At 50.6% G+C, this 25,523-nt stretch overlaps 1 protein-coding gene across 8 annotated transcripts in view; it reads right to left on the bottom strand.

Annotated features, from left to right (window-relative positions):
* LOC119971764 (coiled-coil domain-containing protein 73-like) overlaps nt 1-20,571 on the bottom strand; it is a 335,430-nt gene extending 314,859 nt beyond the window's left edge. For 4 of the 8 annotated variants that reach the window (XM_038807833.1, XM_038807836.1, XM_038807837.1 and 1 more), the window contains exon 1: nt 20,485-20,555. Coding sequence is in view for 1 of the 8 variants with exons in the window: in XM_038807839.1 (XP_038663767.1) it covers nt 9,479-9,484 (6 nt within the window). In the remaining 7 variants the exon portion in view is untranslated. Of the gene's footprint in view, nt 1-9,478; nt 9,559-20,484 lie in introns of those variants that run through there. The other 4 variants (XM_038807840.1, XM_038807834.1, XM_038807841.1 and 1 more) reach the window with 4 other exon arrangements.
* Nucleotides 20,572-25,523: the final 4,952 nt, after the last annotated feature.

The raw sequence follows: 25,523 nt of genomic DNA, 5'->3' as shown, positions 1-25,523 counted from the left end.
GTCCGTCCAGGAATCGCCTCATCCCCCCCGGTCCCCGGGTGGTTCCAAAGTGTACAGCTGCCTATAAAAGTCCTTAAACACCTTGTTCAGCCCTGCTGGATCACCCACTAGATTACCTTCCCCATCCACTACCCTCCCTATTTCCCCAGCCGCTTTCCTCTTCCTCAGTTGCTGCGCAAGCGTTCTACTGGCCTTCTCCCCATGCTCATAAATCACACCGTTTACCTTTCTAAGCTTCTCTACAGCCTTGCCTGTAGTCAGCACCCCAAACGCAGCCTGCAGCCTCTGTCGTTTCCTGAGTAACACTGGCCTCGGGGATTCCGCGTAACTCCTGTCCGTCCGTAGAATTTCCTTAATCAGTCGGTCCGTCTCTACCCTATCCGTCCTGTCCCTGTAGGCTCGGATTGAAATCAGCTCCCCTCTCACCACTGCCTTCAGTGTCTCCCAGAGCACCGCTGCCGAGACTTCTCCAGTATCGTTCACCTGCAGGTAATTCTGCATGCATTTCCTCAGCCTCTCACACATCACTTTGTCCGCGAGTAGTCCAACTTCCAGCCTCCATGGTGGGCGCTGAAAGCTGTCCTTACAAAACTGCAGGTCTACCCAGTGCGGAGCATGGTCCAATATGGCAATTGCCGAACTTTCTGCCCTCACATTCCGGCCAGCAGGTCCCTACTCACCACAAAGTAGTCAATTCGGGAATACACCTTGTGGACGTGGGAGTAATACAAGAACTCCCTCGCCGTCGGCCGGCTAAATCTCCACGGATCTGCTCCCCTCATTTGCTCCATGATCCCTCTCAGTTCCTTTGCCATCGCTGGCAACCTACCCGTTCATAGTAACTGGTGTTAACTAACTAAGGTTTTAAAAGGAAAATTTGATAGAGATATAGTTTGCATCAAAAAGGTGCTTAATTTTTCTTATTCCCGAAACAACAACACTAACTAGATCCAGCAATATTTCCCAAAACTTACAAGCAGTATTTTATTAGCACATAATACAAGCTGCACAATCGCCACCAAGTGACTAAAATGGTCAGCATGCATGGGAAATACTTTTGACATGCTTCATATAAACAGGTTGCTGGAAATATGTTATCAAGTGATTAAGCACCCACAATCTTCTTATCCACCCAAAAACCATCTCACCTGCACTGGGGCAGATTAAGCCATTGGACAGGAGGCACAAACGGATTATGGTGGGGTGGGGTAGAGAATTGGAATAGAAACACTTTCAGCAGAATTCCCGCTTCCATGTTCCCTTTTTCCAGCTTCCTCTTATTTTTTTTAGAAAATATTTTATTAAAGCATTTGTAATTTCATAGTTTAACACATTAAAATTTCTTAAACAACCGCATGGGTCGACACACACGAAAAACCTAAAAAAACAATGTCCCCTACTACTCCCCCCGCCTATTCTCTAGCTACCCGTATACTGAGTTCCCTGTCCTTATCTAACACTGCCATTCTTCCTGTTTCCACTGTTCACCCCCCAAAAACCCCCCCCCCTACTGCTAACGTCCAATTTCTTTGAAGATGTCGGTGAACGGTTGCCATCTCTGGGCGAACCACCTGAATTGATCATCTCAAGGCAAACTTGATGTTCTTCCAGGCTGAGAAGCCCTGCCATATCGCTGACTTACACATCTGACTTTGGGGCTCCGTGTCCCTCCAAGCCAGCAAAATCCATCTCAAAATATGTACATGGTTTAGCCGGGCTACCCCACACACCGCCCACATCTGTCCCCCACCTCATCAAAGAGCCTGCTCATCTGGGCTACCGTCATGTGGGCCCTGTGGACCACTTTGAACTGGATCAGGCTAAGTCTGGCACAGGACGAGGATGAATGACTCTATTTCAAGGCTGTTTCCCACTTTTCCATTTCCAGCTCTCTTCCCAGCTCCTCTTTCCACTTCCGCTTCACCTCCCTGATTGGGGCCCCCTCCCACTCCATCATTCCTTGTATATCTCCGAAATCTCCCTCTCCAACCCCAGTATTTGACGTCACTTTATCCTGTAGTCCCCTCAGGGGGAACCAAGGAAAGCTTGTAACCTGCCTTCATACAAAGGCCCAGACCTGAAGGTATCGAAACCATTCCTGCCCGATAGCTCAAACGCCTCCTCTGGTGCCTTCAAGGTCGGAAAACCCTCCTTGATAAATAAATCTCCAAATCTCTCAATCCCTGCCTGCTGCCACCTCCTGAAGCCCCTATCCAGTCTCCCCGGGACAAACCGGTGATTGGTACAAATCGGAGACCACACTGATGACCCCTCCAATCCCATGTGCTGCCTCCATTGCCCCACACCCTTAAGGCTGCCACCACCACAGGACTTGTAGAGCACTGAGCCGGCGAGAACGGCAGGGGCACCGTTAGTAAACGCTCCAAAATCGTACCCTTGCAGGTTGCCGCTTCCGCTCGTTCCCAGGCTGACCCTCCCCCACTACCTGACCATCGATACGTTGGCAGCCCAGTAATAATTAATAAAGCTCGTGAGGGCTAGGCCCCCTCTCCGCGACCCCGCTCCAGGAGTGCCCTCTTTACTCTCGGGGTTTTCCCCGCCCACACAAACCTATAATCGCCACGTTAATTTTTCTAAAAAAAGCCTTTGGGACAAAAATCAGAAGGCATTGAAAAAAGAAAAGCAGTCTTTGGAGGACTGTCATCTTCACTATCTGGACCCTTCCCGCTAGTGTCAGTGGGAGCATGTCCTATCTGTGGAAATCCCTTTTCATTTGGTCGACCGCTTTGCCCAGATTTAACTTGTGGAGCAGCCCCCACTCTTTCGCCACTTGATCCCTAAATATCTAAAACTCCCCATCACCACTTGAAAGGTTAACTCCCTCAGCCTCCTTTCCTGCCCCCGTGCCTGGATCACAAACATCTCGCTCTTTCCCGTATTTAACATCGTATTTAACATCTCCGCCCCCCTCCCCCAGGTCTGGATAGAAACCCTGCGCTCCACCCCCCACCCACCCCCCTCACTATCCCCCGCCACGCACTCGATGCTCTAAGGACCATTGCTAAAAGCTCTATGGCCAGGGCAAACAGTAATAGGGAGAGCGGGCATCCCTGCCTTGTCCCTCTCCCGAGATTAAATATTCTGACCGAGTTCGGTTGGTTCTCACATTTGCCATTGGGGCCTGATAAACAGCCGGACCCAGTCCACAAATCCCTGCCCGAGTATCCCATAAGTATGTCCACTCCACCCGGTCGAAAGCCTTCTCTGCGTCCATGGCTACTACCACCCCAGCCTCACGCCCTCAGCTGGCATCATTATAACATTAAGAAGCCGTCTAATATTGAGCGTCAAGTGCCTGCCCTTCACAAATCCCGTCTGATTTGTGAAGGGCAGGCACTTGACGCTCAATATTAGACGGCTTCTTAATGTTATGATCTTCCCCCATGTGATGATATGATCTGCATACTCGTCTGCCATTGGGCCAGAACGTCGGCTTACCATTGGCCCTGGTCGGTCATGTGCCTCTCGACCAATTGGCCGAGAGGCTGAGTTAACCACGCCTCTATCAACGAGGTATAAATGCTCAGAAGCCTGACGATCGTTCCTTTCCACTGTAGACGATCGCCAGGCTGTGTTATAGTTAATTAAAGCCTGACATTGGTAAATCACTCGCCTCGCGTGCAATTGATGGTGCATCAATTTAATTAACTACAACTTTGAAGATGGAGTTCCGCATCAAGCCGAATGCCTCCGCATCAGCCCGCAAACTCCGAACTCTACAGAACTTTTCAAACTGGCTGATTGCCTCGAAGGGTTCCTGGCATATACAACCACCCCCCCCAGGGGCACAGAAGCTGCACGTCCTCCACTCCAGCGTGGGTATTGCCGCTTACTCAATAATCGAAGACGAAACAGATTATGATGAAGCTATACGGAAGCTAAAGGACAATTCCTCAAACCGATCAACAGGGTATTCGCTCGACATCTGCTGGCCACCAGAAAGCAGGTCCCCAGTGAGTCTCTAGACCAATACGCCCGGCCCTCTGTGCCCTGGGGAGAGGTTGCGCCTGTGAAGCGGTGTCCGCTACAGAGCACATGGAGCTACTCGTCAGAGACGCTTACGTGGCTGGGATGCTGTCCCCCGTGATCCGCCAGCGGATGCTGGAAAGAGACGAACTCAGTTTAACGGAGACACTGACTCTCTCCGCCTCCCTGGAGGTCGCAGATCAAAGCGCTCGCACCTATGACCCTGGCCAGGCCGCCTCCTGGCACGCTTCCCACCAGCTACCCACCGCTCCCGGCCTCCCTCAGGCTTGTGCCGCGGGGCGCCCCGATAAATCCGCGGGGCCCCGCTGTACTTTTGTGGGTACGCTAAGCACCCTCGCTCGCGCTGCCCAGCCCGCTCCGCCCTCTGTAAGAGCTGCGGGAAGAAGGGCCACTAGTCCACGGTCTGCCAGGCCAAATCGCTGGCTGCAGCGCTTCTGGAAGCTGCACAGCACTCTCCCCCCTCCCCCAGGCCTCCAAACGGCCTGTGTGCCTCCCTCTCTCCCCCAGGGCCGCCCCAGCTGCTCCCGACTCGCGCCCCGCCGGCCGACATGCGCACCTCCCGGCCCCTCCAGGCCTCTGCCTGCCCGCCGCGCACGTTTATCCCCCCCGCCCCCGGGCCCCGGCGCCGACCGACCGGCTCGCCTCTCCGGGCCCCCTGGTCCCTGCCTGCCAGCAGCGGCCCTGCTTCCCTCGCTCCCGGACCCCGGCTCCCCCCACCCCCCCGGGCCCCGCCCCCGCCGCTCGCCTCTCCGGGCCCCCGGTCCCTGCCTACCCGCAGCGCGACTCGGCCCCCCCGCCCCCGGCCCCCCGCACCCGGCCCGCGCGCCTTACCTCGCCACAGCTGATGCACCTAGCCGGCGTCCTGGAGCCGGCTTCCGCATCCCACAGCTGATGCACCTAGCCGGCGTCCTGGAGCCGGCCGCATCCCCACAGCTGATGCACCTAGCCGGCGTCCTGGAGCCGGCTTGTGCATCCCCGCAGCTGATGCCGGTCACTCACCTCTTGGAGCCGGCCTGCGCGCCTCTCCGCTCACAGCGCCGGCAACGCTAGCTCCGCCTCCAGCGGCCACGAGGGCTTCCTGGGCGCCGCCATCTTGGGGTGCCGACCCCACGTGCGGGTCCTGGGCGCCGCCATCTTGGGGCCCAGACCCCACGTGCGGGTCCTGGGCGCCGCCATTGGGGAACAGACCTCACCTGGGGATCCTGGCCACCGGCTTCCACATCTGCCACGCAAGGTCCTCCAGCATGGAATCGCGGACAGCGACGACGGATTTTCTCCACGGCTCGCGGCCGTTCCCCACATATGGATCCTGGCCACGACTTCCACATCTGCCACGCAAGGTCCCTCCAGCATGGAATCGGACAGCGACGACGGATTTTCTCCACGGCTCGCGGCCGTTCAACTCGACCAGTCTCATCCACGCACGCTCGCCAAAACGACTACGCGATCCACTCAACGGCCACAAGACGGACTGCCTGCTGGACTCCGGGAGCACGGAAAGCTTCGTTCACCCTGACACGGTAAGACGCTGCGCGATCCCTGTCCATCCCGTCACACGCAAAACGGTTTAGCCTCAGGTTCGCACTCCGTCCACATCACCGGGTGCTGCATCGCGGACTCACGGTCCAAGGGAAGGTTTTTAAAAATTATAAATTCCTTGTCCTCCCTGACCTTTGCGCACCGGCACTCCTAGGACTGGACTTCCAGTGCAACCTGCAGAGCTTGACTTTTCAATTCGGCGGCCCTATACCCCCCCTCACTGTCTGCAGCCTCGCGTCCCTCAAAGTAGACCCTCCTCCCGTTTGCTAACCTCACCCCCGATTGCAAACCCGTCGCCACACGGAGCAGACGGTACAGCGCCCAGGACCGATCCTTCATCAGGTCCGAGGTCCAGAGGTTGCTGACGGAAGGGGTCATCGAGGCCAGCAACAGTCCCTGGCGAGCCCAAGTGCTGGTGGTCGGACGGGGGAGAAAAAACCGGATGGTCATCGATTATAGCCAAACCATCAATCGGTTTACGCAACTGGACGCGTATCCTCTCCCCGTATCTCTACCATGGTAAACGAGATCGCGAGATACAAGGTCTTCTCAACTGTGGACCTTAAGTCCTCTTACCACCAGCTCCCCATCCGCGCGAGTGACCGACTGACACCGCGTTCGAGGCTGACGGGCGCCTCTACCACTTCCTTAGGGTTCCGTTTGGCGTCACGAATGGGGTCTCGGTCTTCCAAAGGGAGATGGACCGATGGTCGACAAGTACGGATTACAGGCTACCTTCCCGTACCTTGATAATGTCACCATCTGCGGCCACGACCAGCAGGACCATGACGCCAACCTCCAGAAATTCCTCCAAACCGCAAAACTCCTTAACCTCAGTACAATAAGGATAAATGCGTGTTAGCACCGACCGCCTAGCCATCCTCGGCTACGTAGTGCTTAACGGAGTGATAGGCCCCGACCCCGAACGCATGCGCCCCCTGATGGAACTCCCTCTCCCCAATACCCCCAATCCCTCAAACGCTGCCTAGGGTTTTTCGCATACTACGCCCAATGGGTTCCCAACTACGCGGACAAGGCCCGTCCCCTCATGCAAACCACGACCTTCCCGCCGTCGACGGAGGCCTGCCAGGCCTTTAGCCGCATCAAAGCGGACATCGCAAAGGCCACGATGCGTGCCATCGACGAGGCCCTCCCCTTCCAGGTCGAGAGCGACGCTTCAGAAGTAGCTCTGGCGGCCACCCTGAACCAAGCGGGCAGACCCGTGGCCTTCTTCTCCAGAACTCTCCAGGCTTCCGAACTCCGCCACCCATCTGTGGAAAAGGAAGCCCAGGCCATAGTCGAAGCCGTGCGACATTGGAGGCACTATTTGGCCGGCAGGAGGTTTACCCTCCTCACAGACCAACGGTCAGTAGCCTTCATGTTTGATAATGCACAAAGGGGCAAGATCAAAAATGACAAGATTTTACGGTGGCGGATCGAGTTGTCCACGTACAACTATGATCTTGTATCGTCTGGGAAGCAATGAGCCTCCTGATGATGTCCCGCGGTACCTGCGCCAGCACGCAGATAGACCGCCTCCGCTCCCTCCACGCAGACCTCTGCCATCCAGGGGTGACCCGCCTACATCACTTCATTAAGGCCCGCAACCTGCCCTACTCTATCGAGGAAGTCAGGACAGTAACCCGTGACTGCCACATCTGCGCCGAGTGCAAACCGCACTTCTACCGCCCGAGCGCGCACACTGATCAAAGCATCCCGCCCTTTGAACGTCTCAGCATTGACTTCAAGGGGCCCCTTCCCTCTAACAACCGCACATTTACTTCCTGGCGGTTATCGACGAACACTCCCGCTTCCCCTTCGCCATTCCCTGTCCGACATGACCACATCGACCGTCATTAAGGCCCTACTCTCCATCTTCTCACTGTTCGGCTACCCGGTACATTCACAGCGATCGGGGGTCCTCATTTATGAGCGACGAGCTGCGTCAATTCTGCTTGACAGGGGCATCGCCTCTAGCAGGACGACCAGCTAACCCCCGGGGTAACGGACAGGTCGAGCGGGAGAATGGTACCATCTGGAAGACCATACTACTAGCCCTCCGGTCTAGAAATCTCCCTATTTCCCGATGGCAAGAGGTGCTCCCCGATGCACTGCACTCTATCCGCTCACTCCTCTGTACTGCAACTAATCAGACACCTCATGAGCGTCTTCTTGTTTTCCCCAGGAAGTCGTCCTCCGGATCCTCTCCCGACGTGGCTGGTCACCCCCGGACCCATCTTGCTCCGGAAGCATGTGCGGGTGCACAAGTCCGATCCGTTGGTGGAGCATGTCCAGTTACTCCACGCTAACCCGCAGTATGCGTATGTGGAGTACCCCGACGGTCGGCAGGACACGGTCTCCCTCCGGGACCTGGCACCCGCCGGCGTGCAGCCCCCCCCCACCACAGACCCCCCCTCCCCTTTTTCACCCCAGCACCCCACTCAGCTTCCCCATCCCTCATCCCTGGCGTCTCCGCGGCCAGCTCAGGTGACGGAGACTACTCGAGGTCTATCGCTCCCGGACTCCAGGACATCAGCAGGACCATCAGCCGATCCGACGACACCTCCTCCACTACGGCGCTCGGCCAGGACGTCAAGGACCACCAAACGACTGATCGAATCCATCTAGAGTTCTACGGTCCCATGGACTTCCTTTTGTAAATAGTTATGTCTGGGCCAGTGGCAAGCCCCCAAATTCGACAAGGGTACGGAGAGAAAATTATTCTCCCGACGGCTACTCATATCATCAGTTCCCCCCCCCCCCCACCCCCCTTCACACCCCCCCCCCCCCCCCCCCCACCCCCCCCCCCCCCCCACCCCCCCCCCCCCCCCCCCCCCCCCCCCCCCCCCCCCCCGCCTTCCTTCTCCGTAAGGGGTGAATGTGATGATATGATCTGCATACTCGTCTGCCATTGGGCCAGAACGTCGGCTTACCATTGGCCCTGGTCGGTCCATGTGCCTATCGACCAATTGGCCGAGAGGCTGAGTTAACCACGCCTCTATCACGAGGTATAAATGCTCAGAAGCCTGACGATCGTTCCTTTCCACTGTAGACGATCGCCAGGCTGTGTTCTAGTTATTAAAGCCTGACATTGTAAATCACTCGCCTCGCGTGCAATTGATGGTGCATCACCCCATTACCTCCGGGACACAATCCCTATTCTGATGACCAAGGTCTTTACCAGTAATTTAGCATTTACATTTAAAAGGGAATTGGTCCTGTATGATGCACAGTTCTCCGGTCCTTGTTGTCTCGCTTACAGGATGAGAGATTGATGCCTGTGACAGCGTTGGGAGAAGCACTCCCAATTCCTTGAAAGCCTTAATTAACAGCGGTCCCACTAGCCCCGAAATGTTATTTATAAAATTCCACTGGGAATCCGTCAGGTCCCGGGGCCTTATCTGTTTGCATTGCCCCCCAATCTGTCTATCACGTCTCAGAGCCCATTACACCATCCCCCACCCCCCACCCACCCAAAAGACTGCCCCCAGCTCCTCATTTACCTTTGGGAACTCTAACCTTTCCGGGAATTGGTTCATTCCCTGCTCCCCGCAGGGGCGTCCGATCGTATAAACAACTATAGATTCAACGAAACACGTACTTTTAACACCCCCCCGGGTCCCTCACTACTTTCCCCCTCACATCCTTAATTTTCCCTATGTTCTCTCCGCCACCTCCTGCTTTCTCAGCTGATGTGCCAACATCCTGCTAGCTTTCTTCCTCTTTGTTCATATACTGCCCTCTTTTACTAAGAAGCTGGAAGGGTTCTAAGTCATCGTTGTGCAGTTCATCATATTTCAGTGGCTATTAACAGCACGGTTGACATGAGTAAGTTGTGTATTCATTGGGCTGTTATGGAAATTGTTACAGCTAGTTGGGAGACCCCCATATCTCTACCAGCAGTGGCCAGGTATGCTGAAACCCAGTTTACCTCCATTGTCTATCCTCTGAGCTGTCAAGATGAGGATGAATGGAGTACCACCCTCAAGTTCTCTGCATTCTCTTGCAAACAGAGCTTAACAAGACCTATACATGAGAGCAGTAAGAATGTTTTAAGAGAATTAAGGACAACATTGTGGAAGGTCACTCTCAGGGAACAGCATAGCTTTGCAATTAGATGAGGCAATGTTAGTGTGGCTGGCCATATAGGGATGGAGGGAGATGTAATGATAGGACGATGGGTGCACCTGCAAAGTTTACTGGCCTGAGGGAATGATGTGCAAAAGCTGAGAAAATGGTGAGAGGGTTTGCACTTGAATGTGCCATGCTATTCCCTTTTTCGGTCTTGATCAAATAATCATTTCAAAAAAATAGGGTTGACAGATACACCAAATTAAAATGTGAGCTACCGGTGTTGGTGCAGGAGATCCATTTTTTGTTTGCCAGTTACCATACACAGTCTGCTCTGTAGCAGTGGGTTTAAACTTCCACGTGTCTCTCTTGTTACTTGGTTGCAGATAACCCCAGCTTCCAGCACTCTTACGCACTATTCATCAATATTTCGAACACTCTCCTCGAGAACTCCAACTCGATCTTTAATTTTAATTAAAGATGGGCAACATCTTCTTGACAACAAGTAAGAGAACAAATACAGCCACATGCATTACCCAAGGAGTGGAGATATAGATCTCCTTTGTAGGACTTTCAGACTGTAGTCATTAATGAATGAAAAATCGCTTATTGTCACGAGTAGGTTTCAATGAAGTTACTGTGAAAAGCCCCTAGTCCGCCATATTCCGCTCCTGTCTGGAGAGGCTGGTAACGGGAATCGAACCATGCTGCTAGCCTGCTTGGTCTGACTTTAAAAAGCCAGCGATTTAGCTTGAGTGAGCTACATTTATGGATTTATAACAATAAAAGATACAATACAAAATGGAAACATAGTTCAGTGCGTAACACAATCCCTCCATCTCCCACTGGTTCCAGCATAAATCTAAACAATAAAAAGCCTAACTACCCCCTACACGCCCCCTTATTGAATTGAATCTGCTGACGGTTTAGTTTCCTCCAAAGAAGTCGATAAACAGCTGCCACCACCTCCGTAACGAACCCTAACGTATGATTCCACTCAGGGCAATTTAATTTTCTCAAGTCTAAGAAACCCAGCCATGTCGCTAACCCCAAACCCCTGATTTCAGGAGCTTTGAGTCCCTCCACGCTAGCAATATTCCGACTCTGGGCTACCAAGGAGGCAAAACACCAAAATGTTAGTCTCTCTCGCCCCCTGGACTCCCGTATCTTTTGACCCTCCAAAAATCGCCACCTCTGGACTCAGTGCTACCCTCATTTTTAGTACCCGTGACATGACATCCACAAATCCCTGCCAGTATCCCCTAAGCTTTGGGCATGCCCAAAACATGTGGACCTGTCCCTCCACCCCAAAAAAACCTGCTCATCCAGGCCACCGTCATATGTGCCCGGTGAACCACCTTGAATTGTATCAGGCTGAGCCTGGCACATGATGAGGAGGACGTGTTGACTCGGCTCAGCGCATCCTCCCACAGACCCGCCTCTACCTCCTTACCAAGCTCTCTTCCCATTTATGCTTTATCTCACCTATTCCGGGTTCCTCCCACTCTCATAAGTTTTTATAGATTTCTGATACCTTCACCTTCCCTTCCCCTCCCCCACCCCCATTCTAGAAAACTACCTGAATTCCTGTAATCCCTTTGTGTGGTAGAAAGCAAGAAAGGTCGAAAACTGCCTTTTGCGCAAAACCCTTACCTGCAGATATCGAAACCCATTCCCTCCCAGCAATTCAAACTCCTCCTCCAAATCATGCAAACAGGGCAAGCCCCCATCAATAAATAGATCCCCAGCCTCTCAATCACTGCTCTCTGCCACCCTCCGAAAAACCCTCCATCCATCCTCCCCGGGACAAATCGGTGATTACCACAAATTGGAGCCCTCACTCCTCCCTCCACTCCCATATGCTTCTGCCACTGTTCCCAAACTCTGAGCCGCCATTACAACTGGGCTTGTGAGAGTAACCGAGCCAGCGAGAACTGGAGGAGCCGTTACCAATGCCCCAAACTTGTGCCCTTACATGAGACCCACTTCTACCCGCGTCCCACACTGACCCCATCCCCCACTACCCACTTCAGAATCATGGCTATACTTGCCACCCAGTGGCCCAAAGTTCGGCAGTGCCACCCACCCCCCCCGCCCCCCCGACTCCGCGCTAACAGACTTTCTTTAATCACGTGGTATTGCCCGTTCACAGCAAACCCAGAGATCACGCTATTTACACTCTTAAAAAAGGCCTTTGGTGTAAAAAATAGGAGGACACTGGAAAACAAATACAATCTCGGGGAGGACTGTCGTTTTATGGTCTGTACCTTCCCCGCCAGTGACAATGGGAGCATGTCCCACCTCAGAAAGGTCCTCCTTCATTTGTTCAACTAACCGGGGCCAGATTTAATTTATGTAGCTGCGCCCGAACCCCGGGCCACCTAAATACCCAAATAGCAAAAACTCCCTCCCCACCACTTAAACGGCAACTCCCCCAGTCTCCTCTCCTGCTCCCTCAACTGGATCACAAAAACCTCACATTACCCGTATTCAATTTGTACCCCCGAGAACCTACCAAATTCCCTAAGATCCGCATAATCTCCCCCATCTTCCCTAACAGGTCAGAAATATATAGGAGTAGGTCGTCTGTATATAACGAGACCCCATGTTCCACACACCCCCCCCCCCCCCCCCCCCACACGAGCCCCTTCCAGTCCTTAGACGCTCTCAGCAACCATCGCCAATGGCCCTATAGCCAAGGGAAACAACAATGAAGAGAGGGAACATCCATGCCTTATCCCCCGGTGCAGTCTAAAGTAGTCTGAACTCACCAGGTACGTCCGCACAATCTCCACCGGTGCCTTGTACAGCAACCGAACCCAGTCATAAAACCCTGCCCAAATCCAAACCTGCCAGGACCTCCCACAAATATTCCATTCCACCCAATCGAAGGCCTTCTCCGCATCCATAGCGGCCACTACCCTCCGCCTCCCTCCCCTCAGAAGCATCATTATCAACATGAGGAGCCTTCTAACGTTGGCTGTTGGCTGCCTGTCTTTAACAAACCCAGTCTGGTATTTCCCTATCACCCCCGGAACACAGTCCTCTATCCTTGAGGCCAAAGATTTGGCCAGCAATTTGGCATGGCGTTCAGTTGGGAGATTGTTCTGTATGACCCGCATTGCTCTGGGTCCTTCTCCCATTTCAGGATCAATGAAATCGAAGCCTGTGCCATTGTTGGGGGGGGGAAGGACACCCCACTCCCTTGCCTCATTAAATGCCCTCACCAGCAGCAGGCCAGCATCCCAGAAACTTCTTTTAAAATTCCACTGGGTAGCCGTCCGGGTCCCGGGGCTTGCCCGACTGCATGGCCTCCAATCCCTCTACTACTTCTACAATCCCGATCAGGCTCCCAACCCCTCCACCAACCCTTCCTCTACCTTCGGAAAACTCTAAACTTGCCAAAACTGCCTCATCCCCTCCACCCCAGCTGGGGGTGCCGACTCATACAGCCGACTATAAAACTCTTTGAACACCTCCATTCACCCCCACTGGGTCCAAGACCGTGTTCCCCCTTCTGTCCTTCACTCTTCCTATCTTCCCTGACCACCTCCCTTTTCCTTAGCTGTTGGCTAGCATCCTACTGGCCTTCTCCCCATACTCATTACCAACCCCCTCGCCTTCCCTGTGGATAACAGACCAAGCTCCATCTGCAGCTTCTGCCACTCCTCTTTTTCACTATTAATGGCAGTGACTTCAGGCATTGACCCTCTACATAAGAATATAAGAACCTAGAGCAGTACGCAGAGAGGGCTTTCGACCGGGGTGGAGTGGGACTATTTGTGGGAGGTGCTGGGACGGTTTTGAATTCGGGAGGGACTGGTTAATTGGGTTCAGACTATTGTACCCAGGCCCCAAAAGCTAATGTTAGGACAAACAGGGTAATGGCAGAGTATTTCGACTGCATCGCGGGAGGAGGGGGGGGGGGGGGGGGGGGGGTGTGTGTGTGTGTGTGGAACATAGGGTCTCCCTCTATGCGGACCGACCTGCTCCTGTACGTGTCGGACCCACTGGCCGGGAGGGATGGAGTGTATACTGGAAACATTGAGGAAGTTCGGCCGGTTTTCAGGGTACAAATTAAATATGGCCAAGAGGTGAGATGGTTGTGGTGCAGGCAAAGGGCTAGGAGAATAGACTGAAGGAGCTGCCATTTAGGCTGGTTGAGAAAGCTTCCGGTACTTGGGGTACAGTGGCACGAGACTGGGGCAGTTGCACAAGTTTAAATTTGACGAGAGTGGTGGAAACAAATGAAGAGGGAGTTCCGAGATGGGATGCACTCCGCTGTCACTGGCGGGAGGGTGAGACTGTAAAGATGACAATCCTCCCTAGATTCCTGTTCATCTTCCAGCGCCTCACGATCTTTATCCCACGGTCCTTCTTCAAAGAGGACTGGCAAAATCATCATGAGCTTTATCTGGGCGGGAAAATCCCCGCGGGTGAAGAAGGCGATGCTTGATAGGAGCTGCAGCGAGGGAGGGCGGGCATTGCCGAGTCTGATTAACTACTACTGGGCGGCTAACACAGCCATGATAAGGAAGTGGATGGTGGGTACGGGGTCTATCTGGGAGCGGGTGGAGGCGGCTTCATGCAGGGGCACCAGCTTGGCAGCCCTGGTCACGGATCCTCTACCGCTGTCGCCGGCCAGGTACTCCACAGCCCGGTAGTGGGGGCGGCACTGCGGATATGGGGCCAGTGGAGAGGCATGTAGGGGAGGTGGGTGTGTCTGTCTGGGCTCCTATATGTGATAACCATCGTTTGCCCCCGGGAACATGGATGGAGGGTTTCGAACATGGTGGCGGGCGGGGGTGAGGAGTGTGGGCGTGAGGAGTGTGGGCGATATGTTCCTGGAGGGGAGCTTTGCGAGTTTGAGGGGCTTGGAAGAGAAATTTGGGCTGGCAAGGGGAAATGACTTTAGGTACTTACAGATGCGGGACTTTGTCCGCAGACAGGTCCCATCCTTCCCACCCTCCCGCCATTGGGGATCCAGGACAGAATAGTCTTTGGAGGAGAAGGAGGAGAGCGTAGAGTTTCGGATGTTAACCACGGTGCTCATGAAAGGGGGAAAGGAGTCCAGATGGAGGAACTGAAACTCAAATGGGAGGAGGAGCTTGGCGGGGAGATGGGGAGTGATGGGCATTGGGCAGAAGCCCTGAGTAGGGTAAACTCAAACCGTCTCAGGCTCGGCCTGTTTCAATTTAAACTCGTTCACCGGCTCACATGACGGTAGCTCGGATGAGCAAAATTCTTTGGGGTAGAGGACAAGTGCGCTAGATGCGCACGGCGGGAGGACCAGCGAACCATGTTCACATGTTTTGGGCATGTCCTAAGCTTAGGGGGTACTGGGAGGGGTTTTGCAGGGATCATGTCCGGGTGCTTAAAACAAGGGTGGTGATGAGTCCCGGGGTGGCAATTTTTGGGGTTTCGGAAGACCCGTGGAGTGCAGGGGGAGAAAGAGGCTGATGTTTTGGCCTTTGCTTCCCTAGTAGACCGGCGGTGAATACTGCTGGCATGGAGGGACTCTAAACCCCCGAAGACTGAACTATGGCTTTCAGACATGTCTAGTTTTCTGGGTATGGAAAAAATTAAGTTCGCCTTGAGGGGGTCTGCACTGGGGTTCGCCCGAAGGTGGCAACCATTCATCGACTTCTTCGCGGGAGAGTGAACGTCGGGGGGGGGTGGGGCGGGGCGGGGCGGGGGGGGGGGGGGGGGGGGTGTTCGATTACGTTGACTCTAGTGATGGAAAGGGATAGGTATATACCGCAGGGCAAGAGTTATATCTGGGGAAAGGTAATTATGATGCGACGAGGAAAGACTTAGGATGCATCGAATGGAGAGAAAAATTGCAGGAGATGGGCACAATGGAAGTGTGGAGCATGTTCAAGGAACAGCTACTGCGTGTCCTTGATAAGTATGTACCTGTCAGGCAGGGAGGAAGTGGTCGAGTGAGGGAACCATGGTTTACTAAAGAAGTTGAAACACTTGTCAAGAGGAAGAAGGAGGCTTATGTATAGATGAGACGTGAAGGTTCAGTTAGAGCGCTCGAGAGTTACAAGTTAGCTCGGAAGGATCTAAAGAGGGAGCTAAGAAGAGCCAGGAGGGGACATGAGAAGTCTTTGGCAGGTAGGATCAAGGATAACCCTAAAGCTTTCTATAGATATGTCAGGAATAAAAGAATGACTAGGGTAAGAGTAGGGCCAGTCAAGGAGTGGGAAGTTGTGCATGGAGTCCGAGGAGATAGGAGAGGTGCTAAATGAATATTTTTTGTCAGTATTCACACAGGAAAAAGACAATGTTGTCGAGGAGAATACTGAGATACAGGCTACTAGACTAGAAGGGCTTGAGGTTCATAAGGAGGAGGCATTAGCGATTCTGGAAAGTGTTAAAATAGATAAGTCCCCTGGGCCGGATGGGATTTATCCTAGGATTCTCTGGGAAGCTAGGGAGGAGATTGCTGAGCCTTTGGCTTTGATCTTTAAGTCATCTTTGTCTACAGGAATAGTGCCAGAAGACTGGGGGATAGCAAATGGTGTCCCCTTGTTCAAGAAGGGGAGTAGCGACAACCCTGGTAACTACAGACCAGTGAGCCTCACTTCTGTTGTGGGCAAAGTCTTGGAAAGGTTTATAAGAGATAGGATGTATAATCATCTGGAAAGGAATAATTTGATTAGGGATAGTCAACATGGTTTTGTGAAGGTTAGGTCCTGCCTCACAAACCTTATTGAGTTCTTTGAGAAGGTGACCAAACAGGTGGATGAGGGTAAAGCAGTTGATGTGGTGTATATGGATTCCAGTAAAGCGTTTGATAAGGTTCCCCACAGTAGGCTATTGCAGAAAATACGGAGGCATGGGATTCAGGGTGATTTAGCAGTATGGATCAGAAATTGGCTAGCTGGAAGAAGACAGAGGGTGTTGCTTGATGGGAAATGTTCAGACTGGAGTCCAGTAACTAGTGGTGTACCACAAGGATCTGTTTTGGGGCCACTGCTGTTTGTCATTTTTTTAAATGACCTGGAGGAGGGCGTAGAAGGATGGGTGAGCAAATTTGCAGATGAAACTAAAGTCGGTGGAGTTGTGGACAGTGCAGAAGGATGTTACAAGTTACAGAGGGACATAGATGAGCTGCAGAGCTGGGCTGATAGGTGGCAAATGGAGTTTAATGCAGAAAAGTGTGAGGCGATTCATTTTGGAAGGAATAACAGGAAGACAGAGTACTGGGCGAATGGTAAGATGCTTGGTAGTGTGGATGAGCAGAGACATCTCGGTGTCCATGCACATAGATCCCTGATAGTTGCCACCCAGGTTGAGAGGGTTGTTAAGAAGGCATACGGTGTGTTAGCTTTTACTGGTAGAGGGATTGAGTTTCGGAGCCATGAGGTCATGTTGCAGTTGTATAAAACTCTGGTGCGGCCGCATTTGGGGTATTGCGTGCAGTTCTGGTCGCCGCATTATAGGAAGAATGTGGAAGCATTCGAAAGTGTGCAGAGGAGATTTACCAGGATGTTGCCTGCTATGGAGGGAAGATCTTACGAGGAAAGGCTGAGGGACTTAAGGCTGTTTTCGTTAAAGAGAAGAAGGTTAAGAGGTGACTTAATTGAGGCATACAAGATGATCAGAGGATTAGATGGGTGGACAGTGAGAGCCTTTTTCCTCGGATGGTGATGTCTAGCACGAGGGGACATAGCTTTAAATTGAGGGGAGATAGATATGGGACAGATGTCAGAGGTAGATTATTTACTCAGAGAGTAGTACGGGCGTGGAATGCCCTGCCTGCAACAGTAGTGGACTCGCCAACACTAAGGGCAGTCAAATGGGCATTGGAAAGACATATGGACAATAAGGGAATAGTGTAGATGGGCTTTGGAGGGGTTTCACAGGTCGGTGCAACATCGAGGGCCGAAGGGCCTGTACTGCACTGTAATGTTCTAGGCCATCTGGCCCCTCAAGCCTGATCCACCATTCAATGAGATCATGGCTGATCTTTTTTGGACTCAGCTCCACTTTCCGGCTCGAACACCATCGCCCTTAATCCCTTTATTGTTCAAAAAATCTATCTATCTTCATCTTAAAAGCCTTTAATTAAGTAACCTCAACTGCTTCACTGGGCAAGGAATTCCACAGATTCACAACCCTTTGGGTGAAGAAGTTCCTCCCAAACTGAGTCCTAAATCTACTTCCCCTTATTTTGAGGCTATGCCCCCTAGTTCTACTTTCAACCTGCCCGCATCTATCCTATCTATTCCCTTCATAATTTTATACGTTTCTATAAGATCCCCCGCATTCTTCTAAATTCCAACGAGTACAGTCCCAGTCTACTCAACCTCTCCTCGTAATCCAACCCCTTCAGCTCTGGGATTAACCTAGTGAATCTCCTCTGCACACCCTCCTGCACACCCTCCAGCGCCAGTACGTCCTTTCTCAGGTAAGGAGACCAAAACTGAATGCAATACTCCAGGTGTGGCCTCAAACTTATACAATTGCAGCATAACCTCCCTAGTCTTAAACTCCATCCCTCTAGCAATGAAGGACAAAATTCCATTTGCCTTCTTAATCACCTGTAAACCAACTTTTTGCAACTCATGCACTAGCACACCCAGGTCTCTGCACAGCGGCATGTTTTAATATTTTATATTTAAATAATAATCCCTTTTGCTATTATTCCTACCAAAATGGATAACCTCACATTTGTCAACATTGCATTCCATCTGCCAGACCCTAGCCCATTCACTTAACCTATCCAAATCCCTCTGCAGACTTCCAGTATCCTCTGCACTTTTTGATTTACCACTCATTTTAGTGTCATCTGCAAACTTGGACACATTGCACTTGGTCCCCAACTCAAATCATCTATGTAAATTGTGAACAATTGTGGACCCAACACTGAACCCTGAGGGACACCACTAGCTACTGACTGCCAACCAGAGAAACACCCATTAATCCCCACTCTTTGCTTTCTATTAATTAACCAATCCTCTATCCATGCTACTACTTTACCCTTAATGCCATGCATCTTTATTTTATGCAGCAATCTTTTGTGTGGCACCTTGTCAAAAGCTTTCTGGAATCCAGATATACCACATCCATTGGCGCCCCGTTATCTACCGCACTGGTAATGCTCTCAAAAAATTCCACTAAATTAGTTAGGCATGACCTGCCCTTTACGAACCCATGCTGCATCTGACTAATGGGACAATTTCCATCCAGATGCCTCGCTATTTCTTCCTTGATGATAGATTCCAGCATCTTCCCTACTACCGAAGTTAAGCTAACTGGCCTATAATTACCCGCTTTCATCCTACCTCCTTTTTGAAACAGTGGTGTCACGTTTGCTCATTTTGAATCCACCGGGACCACCCCAGAATCTTGTGAATTTTGGTAAATTATCACTAGTGCATTTGCAATTTCCCTAGCCATCTCTTTTAGCACTCTGGGATGTATTCCATCAGGGCCAGGAGACTTGTCTACCTTTAGCCCCATTAGCTTGCCCATCACTACTTCCTTAGTGATAACAATCATCTCAAGGTCCTCAGCTGCCATAGCCTCATTTCCATCAGTCACTGGCATGTTATTTGTGTCTTCCACTGTGAAGACTGACCCAAAAAACCTGTTCAATTCCTCAGCCATTTCCTCATCTCCTATTATTAAAACTCCCTTCTCATCTCTAAAGGACCAATATTTACCTTAGCCACTGTTTTTTGTTTTATATATTTGTAGAAACTTTTACTGTCTGTTTTTATATTCGGTGCAAATTTACTCTCATAATCTATCTTACTCTTCTTTATAGCTTTTTTAGCTTTCTGTTGCCCCGTAAAGATTTCCCAGTCCTCTAGTCTCCCACTAATCTTTGCCACTTTGTATGCTTTTTCCTTCAATTTGATACTGTCCCTTATTTCCTTAGATATCCACAGTCGATTTTCCCTCTTTCTACCGCCCTTCCTTTTTGTTGGTATAAACCTTTGCTGAGCACTGTGAAAAATCAATTGGAAGGTTCTCCACTGTTCCTCAACTGTTTCACTATAAAGTCTTTGCTCCCAGTCTACCTCCATTCTAGAACTTTGTAAAAGCCCCATCATGTTGCTGCCATCAATAGAGCAGGGAATCCTTTGAGGCTGGTTAGAATGTGGAATTTGCAACCAGATGGAGTAGTTGAGGTGAATACCACACATGAATATACGGGGAAGCAAGATAATCAGGACGGAGAAAAGAAAAGAAGGAAATGCCGCTAAGGTGAAATGAAGACGGTTTGGAGCCGTTTACCATTACCACCACCAGATCAGTTTGTTCCGAATGGCTCGTTTCTGTGCTTTAAATTCCATGCAACACGATAGAAATATCAGAAATGTGCCTAAACTTACAAAAGCAAAGTAGAATTTTTAAAACATTTCAATATCAGAGAAGAGATGCGAACATTAGGAACAGGAATAGACCATTCAGCTTCTCAGGTCTGCGTTGTCACCTCACAATGCTTTCGACTTTTGATAAAAAGGAAACGGCGGGAAGGAGCATTGGGTTGCCAACTCTGGCTCCATGGAATCCTGGAGATTTCTCCACATGATCTTCCACAATTATTCAACGAGTTTGATTTCCCACGACCTCCAATATTTCGAGTAATTAATAAACAGATTTATTAAAATAGGGCAGTTTCTTTTCAGTATCTCCGAGATCCCTTTTCTCCGTGAGTTAGCCCGCAGAAATTTCCAAAAGACTATTTATTATATTCCTGCTGACGCCAGGCCAACCCGGGAGAGTAGACAACCGCCCCGCCACGTTGCCGTTGCCCAATTGCGGAGAACGTGCAATGGGTGTGTGTGGGGCAACCAAGAGGTGGCGAACAGAGAAAAGAACGAAAGGATATAATAGACATATTACCTACAGCGGTTGAAGAGTTGCTTTCCGCTTTTACCGTCGTCGTCGTGGCTGCCACTCGCTCTCAACCGGCGGGAACAGACCATCCCGAGAGCCTCTGCGGCAGCTCGAGCTATAGGGAGCTTTCGCTCTGGCTGTGCATGCCGGGATAGCAGTGCACCCATGGTCATCCTCCTACTCGCTCAACCAATCGGACCTTTTGTGGCCGAGCACACTGCGGAATCTCTCCTTGAGACAGAGTCCAAGGTCTGAAAGAAACATGCTGCAGCAAATATTTTCTTTTTAAAATATTTTTATTTAAATGTTTTAATAATTTTAGTACAAAAACACAGAATAACAATTACAGAAGTCCCCTCACACAACCCACTCTTCCCTTAAAACAGTAAAACTTTGTTACTACGCCCTAACAGGTAACAGTAACCAGCTCTTTAAAGTACAATATAAACGGTCGCCATCTGCGGTAAAACCCTCCACTGACCCTCTCATGGTAAACTTAACCTTCTTGAAATATAAAAACTCCATCAAATCACCCAGCCACGCCAAGGCACTTGGCAGTGTAATCGACCTCCAGCCCATGAGGATCCGCCTCCTTCCCACCAGTGAGGCAAAGGCCGCTGCGGAATGTCTCTCCATGAGAGAGAGTCCAAGACCTGAAAGAAATATGCCGCAACAAAGATTTTTGTTTTTTAATAATTTTTGTTTAAATGTTTTAACAACTTTAGTTCAAAACCTGCAAAAACGCAGAATAACAATTAAACAGAAGTCCCCTCACCCAACCCGCTCTTCCCTTATAACAGTAAAACTTTGTTACTAAACCCGCCCTAACAGGTAACAGTGACCAGCTCTTTAAAGTACAATACAAACGGTCGCTATCTGCAGTAAAGCCCTCCACTGAACTTCTCACGGTAAACTTAACCTTCTTGAGATGCAAAATCTCCATCAAGTCACACTTGGTGGTGTAATCGACCTCCAGCCCATGAGGATCTGCTTCCTTAGGCAAAGACCAGGACATCTTCCCCCGTCCGGAGTTCCGGCACAACAGAAACCCCAAAAATCACCACCAATAGGCAAGGCTCCAACCCAATGTTCCGATTGCTGACATAGTCTCAAAAAAGTACCTCCAAGAATAGCATGGTAGCGCGGTGGTTAGCACTGCTAACAGCGCCAAGGTCTCAGATTCGATCCCGGTTCTGGGTCTCTGTCCGTGTGGAGTTTGCACATTCTCCCTGTGTTTGCATGGGTTTCATCCCAGCAACCCAAAGATGTGCAGGGTAGGTGGATTGGCCATGCTCAATTGCCCCTTAATTGGAAAAAATTAAGGGGGAACTCTGAATTTATAACAAAAAAAGGACCTCCAGAAGTCTGCCAGTTTTGAGCACAACCAGAACATGTGCGTGTGATTTGCTGGGCCCCCCAGACCCAGACACCGATCGCATCTATCATCCGGCCCTTCAAAAAATCAACTCATTCTAGCCTTCGTAAGGTGTATCCGGTACACCACTTTCAACTGGTTGAGACTTAGCCTCACACAGGATGAGGTTGAATTCACCCTACTCAATGCCTCACTCCAAACCTCCTCTTCCAAACACGGACCCAGCTCCTTCATCCACTTTGCCTTCACACCCTCAACAGACCCCATCTCCTCCCCTATCATCCGCTGGTATATACCCAACGTGTTGGCCACCTCTGAACCACAGCAGGATAACATTCTCTCGAGCAAGGTAGAAGGCTGCATCATTGGAAAGGCTGAAAAGTACTTTTTGACCTAGCTGCACACCTGGAGATACCTGAACCCATCAGCATCTGTGAGCTTATATTTTTCTTTCAGTGCCCCTAAACCGACCTTCTAAAATAAGTCTCCCACTTTCTCTAAACCTTTCCCTTCCATTCCCTAAATTTCACATCCGACCTAGCAGGTTTGAATAACTCATTCGCACAGATAGGGGTCAGCTTAGAGGCAGCCCACAATTTAAAATGTAGTGGAGTTGCCTCCAAATTTTTGACCTGCCCAAGTTAGACAAGTATTTCTTTGGTACCACCAGTAACGGAGCTGATACTAGCGCCGCTAGGCTTGCTTCCGTCACAGACTCTGCTTCCACCCAAACCCAAACTCAGCCAAATTTCAATACCACTCTCGAACCTTTTCAGCATTAGCTGCCCAATAATATTATTGAAAGTTTGGCAAGGCCAAGCCCCCTAATTGTCTCTTCCACTGGAGCAACTTCCTTCTGATACTTGAGCTCTTACCCCCCCCCCCCCCCCCCCCCCCCCCAAATTAACCCAGTCACCAGACGGTCAATCTCTCTGAAAAAACCTTGGGTAAAAACGTCGGAAGGCACTGGAAGAAGAATATAAATCTCAGCCAGGTGTTCATTTTAGCCGATTGCACTCAGCCCACCAGGGATAATGGGAAACCTACCCCTCTTTGCAAGTCCGCTTTGACATTTGCCACCAGATTCATATAATTCAACCTACAGAGTTTCCCCCAGTCCCTTGCTATCTGGACATCCAAATACCAAAAATGACTTCCAGCCGGAATGACACTCCCCTAACTCCCTCCTCTGCCTCATCAACCCAACCACAAAGTATTCACTCTTTTCACAGTGGATAGCACTGTGTTTTCACAGCACTAGGGTCCCTGGTTCAATTCCTTGCTGGGTCACTGTCTGTGCGGAGTTTGCATCTTCTCCCCGTGTCTGCATGGGTTTCCTCCGGGTGCTCCGGTTTCCTCCCACAGTCCAAAGATGTGCAGGTTAGGTGGATTGGCCATGATAAATTGCCCTTAGTGACCAAAAAGGTTAGAAGGGGTTATTGGGTTACAGGGAGAGGGTGAAAGTGAGAGCTTAAGTGGGTCAGTGCAGACTCAATGGGCCAAATTGCCTCCTTCTGCACTGTATGTTCTATGTTCTATAATATTATCTATTGATGCCTCCGCATCCCTCACATATAATAGTAAGTCGTCGGTGTCTAGCGAGACCCTGTGTTCCATCCCACCTCTAACTATTCCTCCCCATGTATTTGAGGACCTCAGAGCTATAGCTAATGGCTCAATTGCTAGTGCAAACGGGACATTCTGGCCTGGTCTCCCAGTAAAGGCCAAAGAGGTTGGAGGTTACTTTGTTAATGCAAACACTGGCAATTGGGGCCAAATATAACAGCCGCATCCACACTACAAAGCCCAACCCAAATCTAATTTTTTTCTAAAACTGCAAACAGTACCTGTACCTGTCCCACTGTACCTGTTCAAACACCTTCTCCGCATTGAGCGAGATTATGATCTCCGGGACCCAATCCTCCCCTTGAGCAAGCACCACGTTTGGTCTTTCCCCACCTCCTCTGGCAGACAAGGTTCCAGTCTTAATGAGAGCACTTTAGCTAAAAGCTTTTAATCCACATTTAATAGGAAGATTGGACGAAATGACCCACAGTCTAAAAGAAGTCCTTTGTCTTTTTTCAAGAGCAGGGAAATAAAAGCCTACTTCAGCATCTGTGGCAAGGAGTCCCTAAACATCCCTAACAGTAAGAGGGCTAATAGGTCTGTGAAGTTTTTATAAAATTCCACCGGGAACCCTTCAGGTCCCAGTACCTTCCCCGACTGCATCAGTCTCATCGCCTGCTTGGTCTCATTCCACTGTAGCGGAGCTTCAAGGACTTCTCGTAAGTCCTCCTCCCCCTTGGGAAACTCTAACTCACCCAGAAATTCCACCACATCTTTCCCATCTCATGGAGGGTCTGACCTGTATAAATTTGGTAAAAGGTCTCAAATACTTCAGTTATCTTCACCTGATCTGAGACCTGCCCCCCATCACGTGTCCTAATCTGCGCAATCCCCCTCTTAGCCTCCTGTTTCCTCAGTTGATATGCCAGGAGTCGACTTGCCTTCTCCACATATTTGTAAATAATCCCTTTAGCTCACCTCAGCTGTTGTACCAGCCTATCTGTAGAGATCAGGTCAAGTTGCAACTGTAGTTTTCTCCTCTTCACTAATAGTTCTTGGGAAGGTGTGTCTGCACCTACGATCTATACAATATCGCCTACTAGTTTTTTTCCACTCCCTCCTTGCCTCCAGCTCTACGTGGGCCTGAAAAGATATAATTTCTTCTCTAATTACAACCTTCAGTGCTTCCCATGGTGTCGAGGGAGAGACCTCCCTATAGTCATCGTTCAAAATATAATCCATAATAAGCTAATGGGTGTCTTGATCCGGTATCCTTGCTAGCAGCCATTTAATGAACAGTATATCATCACAATTCAGGCCACAAACATTCACCAACACTACCAGTATCCCTTCTCACATCCCCATTACAATAACATACATCCCCCCCGCATTGGCGAACATCTTCTCTGAACGAAACTGGACCCATTTATTAATGAGGATCGCTACCCCCCAGACCTGTTTCAAATCCTGAATGGAAAACATGGCTCACCCAAGCCTCCCAAAGCCATATCTGATTTTGTTCGTGCATGTGGGTCTCCTGAAGGAAAGTCACATCGTCTCCCAAATTTTTTAAATTACCAAAAACTCGCGCTCTTTTTACTGGTTCTCCAAGACCCCGCAGTTTCCACGGAATGACCCTTGCAGGGGGTCACCTCCCCCATAAACTCCCCCCCCCCCGCCCCCCGCCGCCTCGAGTCAGTCGTTACCACCACAAAATGTCATAGTTTCACCGATGATTCCCACGCCACAGGTGACCCATTCCACCCAAATGGTGAAGCAGAAAAAGATAACTGGTCACAGTCAGTTTCCATCCCCACCTTCCCAGTCAAAAGATAGCCTATCGTCTCTTCCAACCCTTCCCCTTCCCTTAACCATTGCCTTCATATCTTCCCCAAGCACGTTTCTCCCCCTGAATCTTCTTTCCCACCCATAATAAACAAAGGCCTTAAACTGAGGAAATATACCCACTTTCCCCCGGCCTCCCAACAACTACTAAGCTCGTAAAAAAGGAAAAGCTTTTTTTTTTAAACTCAGAACAGATGTCACGACTCCATCTGGTTCTCATTTTCCAGCTCATTACCCTCCGCATTCAAAGGATCATCCT

This window comes from Scyliorhinus canicula, chromosome 9, assembly GCF_902713615.1.
Source record: "Scyliorhinus canicula chromosome 9, sScyCan1.1, whole genome shotgun sequence".
In the NCBI taxonomy this organism is placed as follows: Eukaryota; Metazoa; Chordata; class Chondrichthyes; order Carcharhiniformes; family Scyliorhinidae; genus Scyliorhinus; species Scyliorhinus canicula.
This window is presented reverse-complemented; position numbering and strand designations above follow the sequence as displayed.